Below are 3,204 nucleotides of genomic sequence, written 5' to 3' on the forward strand. Positions count from 1 at the left end.
ATGATTTTGGTAACCTTGGTATTATTCCCATAAATGGTAACTGGACACTAGATAGTAGAATAGTTATGCAATCTGGTATAGATGAATGCTCCTTTGTAACTAATTTTTATTTCAATATTCTCATGAGGGGACACCTGGAATTGCTGTCCTATTGGCTGGAGAGCCTTCCAGTCCAGCTGCTATTTTCCTTTTCATGACAACAAGACATGGGTGGAGAGTGGAAGGAACTGTTCAGGGCTAGGGGCCCACCTGGTCACCATCAGCACAGAAGCTGAGCAGGTATGTTGGGAGGCTCCCGTCAGTTTCTCTGCTGCTTTGAATCTCTTAGCAGAGAGAGAGGACTTTGTCTGCTCTACCATGCTTCTGTGCCTTTGCTGCATCTGTTCCATGTGCCTGGAAAACCTTTTCTTCCTCCCTTACTGTGTGTGTGTGTGTGTGTGTGTGTGTGTGTGTGTACTACTGTCATGTCTCTTTAAATCCAAGTGTTATTGGTAAGGAGCACTCCCTGTCCCCGCCTGTTGCCTGGGGAAGTGGGCTTCTTGCCATGTCCTGAGAAAGAGAGAGAGACAGAGAGAGAGAGAGAGAGAAGATTGATCTACTGCCTCCTGCACAGCTCCCACCAGGCATGGAGCCTTCCTGCAACCTGGGCATGTGCCCTGACTGAGAATTGAACCAGTGACTTCTTGGTGCATGCGTTGATGCTCAACCACTGAACCACACTGACTGGGTCCTCTATTATTTTCTTAATATGACCAACTTCTTTGGATCTTTCCAGATGTCATTCATGTAGTATTTCCTAGAGAAAACTATCCTGACCATCTTCCCTACTCCACCCTCCCTATTCTAAGTTGAAGGTGTTTTATAGTACTTTGTGCATTGTGTGATCATGGCACTTACTTTAGTGTCCTGCAATTGTCTGTTTAATACTCCATCTCTTCCAATGATTTCTACTTTGTAGAAGGCTGAGGCCATGCCTTACTCATCTTTGTATCACTAATGTCCTGCACAGTGCTAGGCACTCTGGCTATGTCTTAATAACTGTCTTAATAAGTAAATAAGTGAATGGTTAATTGATACTAAAAGAGCTACAGGATAAAGCATAGAAAAAATAATTCAGATGTATGGTTGTAATCCTATATAATAAAGAAGTAATATGCAAATTGACCATCACACCCTTGCACAAGATGGCCGCTCCCATGTGGTCAAAGATGGCAGGCCTCATGTGGCCATCAGGGGAGGGCAGTTGTGGCCAATCAGGTCAGCAGGAGAGGGCAGTTGGGGGTGACCAGGCCTGCAGGGGAGGGCAGTTAGGAGTGACCAGGCCAGCAGAGGAGGGCAGTTGTGGGGGACCAGGCCTGCAGGGGAGGGCAGTTGGGGGCAACCAGGCCGGCAGAGGAGGGCAGTTGGCGGTGACGAGGCCAGCAGGAAAGGGCAGGTAGGGGCATTGGGCCAGCAGGGGAGCAGTTAGGCGTTGATCAGGCTGGCAGGCAGAAGTGGTTAGAGGCAGGCAGGCAGGCAAGCGGTTGGGAGCCAGCAGTCCCAGATTGTGAGAGGGACGTCCGACTGCTGGTTTAGGCCTGGTCCCTGTCTAGGCCACAGGAACCCGGCCTATACTGGCAGTTGGACATCCCTCAAGGGGTTCCAGATTGGAGAGGGTGCCGGCTGGATTGAGGGATACCTACCACTCCCATGCACAAATTTTGTGCACCAGGCCTCTAGTTTAAAAAAAAAAAAATCTTAATGTAAAAATTGAAATGTATTTTCTTATGTAATATATTTCCATATATGTACCATAACTCACATTCTACCCTTTTGCTGATCAGAAGGATTTCCTGGAGAATTCTGTTTTCATGTCTTTGCAATCTATAGGCAGACTCTTTGAATAAAATGAGATCTAATAAAATATACGAACAATTAAAGAGGGAAAATTTAAAAACAAAAGTTCCTGATAATCTGATCCTATTAAACATTTGCTAAGTAGTTGTCAAGTAGATCTCAGTTAATCTTCAAAATAACTCAGTGAAGTAGTGGAGTTGTCTCTTTTGAAGATAAGAAAACTAGGGTTTGGTGAGAATAAAGCACTTACTAACAGTACATAGTAAACAGCAGAGGCAAGATATGAAAACAGACCCATCTGGTGCCAACCCTTTTTGCTTAACTAGTAATCTATTCAACCTCTTTCCTCTTTTCCTATCATCTATCACATGATAACTGCAAATAAATTTATAAGAATTTACAATTTTTTTATACAGAACTTTATTACTCAATTTTTGGATAAAAGATTTTCATATTTCCTGGGACTTTCATATGAGAATCCTGAAGGCCTTTGGCAATGGGTGAACAGGACACCATTTAACCCACATATGGAGTGAGTATATTGACTGGGATGAAAGAGTTTTATAGGCAAAGATGGGAAGAAGGTAGCAAGCAGAATTCATTTTGGGGTGGAGCATACCAGTGTAAAAGTGCTTACTCAGCACCATGTGTTGTGTAACCTTTATACTAGTAAACTACTACTACACTTGTATTGGGCAGGGCAGTGCAGCTCTAAATTTCTCACTTAAGGGCATTTAGGGTCATTTTCTCTGCATAGTCCCCTGACACACACCGTGTGTGTGTGTGTGTGTGTGTGTTGGTGTGTGTGTGTGTGAGTGTGTGTGTGTGTGTGTGTGTGTGTGAGTGTATTACATATACTTTTTTTCATTTCAGATTCTGGCATAAGGGTGAACCCAATAATCATCAGAAGGAAAATTGTGTTGTCCTTGTTAATGACCAAAACAAATGGGCCTGGAATAATCTTTCTTGTAACTTTGAGGCAAGTAGGATTTGTAAGAAACCTGGAAGAATACTCACCTGAAAGTTATGAAGAGGTTCTTGTGATGAGGACAGAAAAGAAGAACCCATTAGCCTAGGGAAGAATGTACATGCACTACTGGAATAGAGAAAACATACTAGATGAGGGGCTGATGGTAGAACATTTTCATAGAACATTTTCAGTCACGATGGGACTTATTTTTTCAATTCATTCAAGATAATGTGTTTTTGTGTAGTGCTTTAGTGGAAGGAATAATCTCTTCTATGAAAATCAGTTTTCATTAATTTTGCTTTCCTGATAGTATTTCAAAGAATTTATTCTTGCCAAAACCTGTTTGGCTCAGTGGATAGAGCATCAGCCTGCGGACTGAAGGGTCCCAGGTTTGATTC

General features: G+C 43.0%; 1 protein-coding gene across 2 annotated transcripts in view; it reads left to right on the forward strand.

The window, feature by feature from the left end:
- The window catches only part of CLEC4D (C-type lectin domain family 4 member D), a 6,705-nt gene extending 3,729 nt beyond the window's left edge, over positions 1–2,976 (forward strand). For both annotated transcript variants that reach the window (XM_006774488.2, XM_015570957.1), the window contains 3 exons: positions 128–279; positions 2,253–2,368; positions 2,710–2,976. In XM_006774488.2, the coding sequence (XP_006774551.2) occupies positions 128–279; positions 2,253–2,368; positions 2,710–2,857 (416 nt within the window). In that variant the 3' untranslated portion in view covers positions 2,858–2,976. The remainder of the gene's footprint in view (positions 1–127; positions 280–2,252; positions 2,369–2,709) is intronic.
- The last annotated feature ends 228 nt before the right edge of the window (positions 2,977–3,204 follow it).

Source organism: Myotis davidii, unplaced genomic scaffold (genome assembly GCF_000327345.1).
Source record: "Myotis davidii unplaced genomic scaffold, ASM32734v1 scaffold2368, whole genome shotgun sequence".
NCBI lineage: Eukaryota > Metazoa > Chordata > Mammalia > Chiroptera > Vespertilionidae > Myotis > Myotis davidii.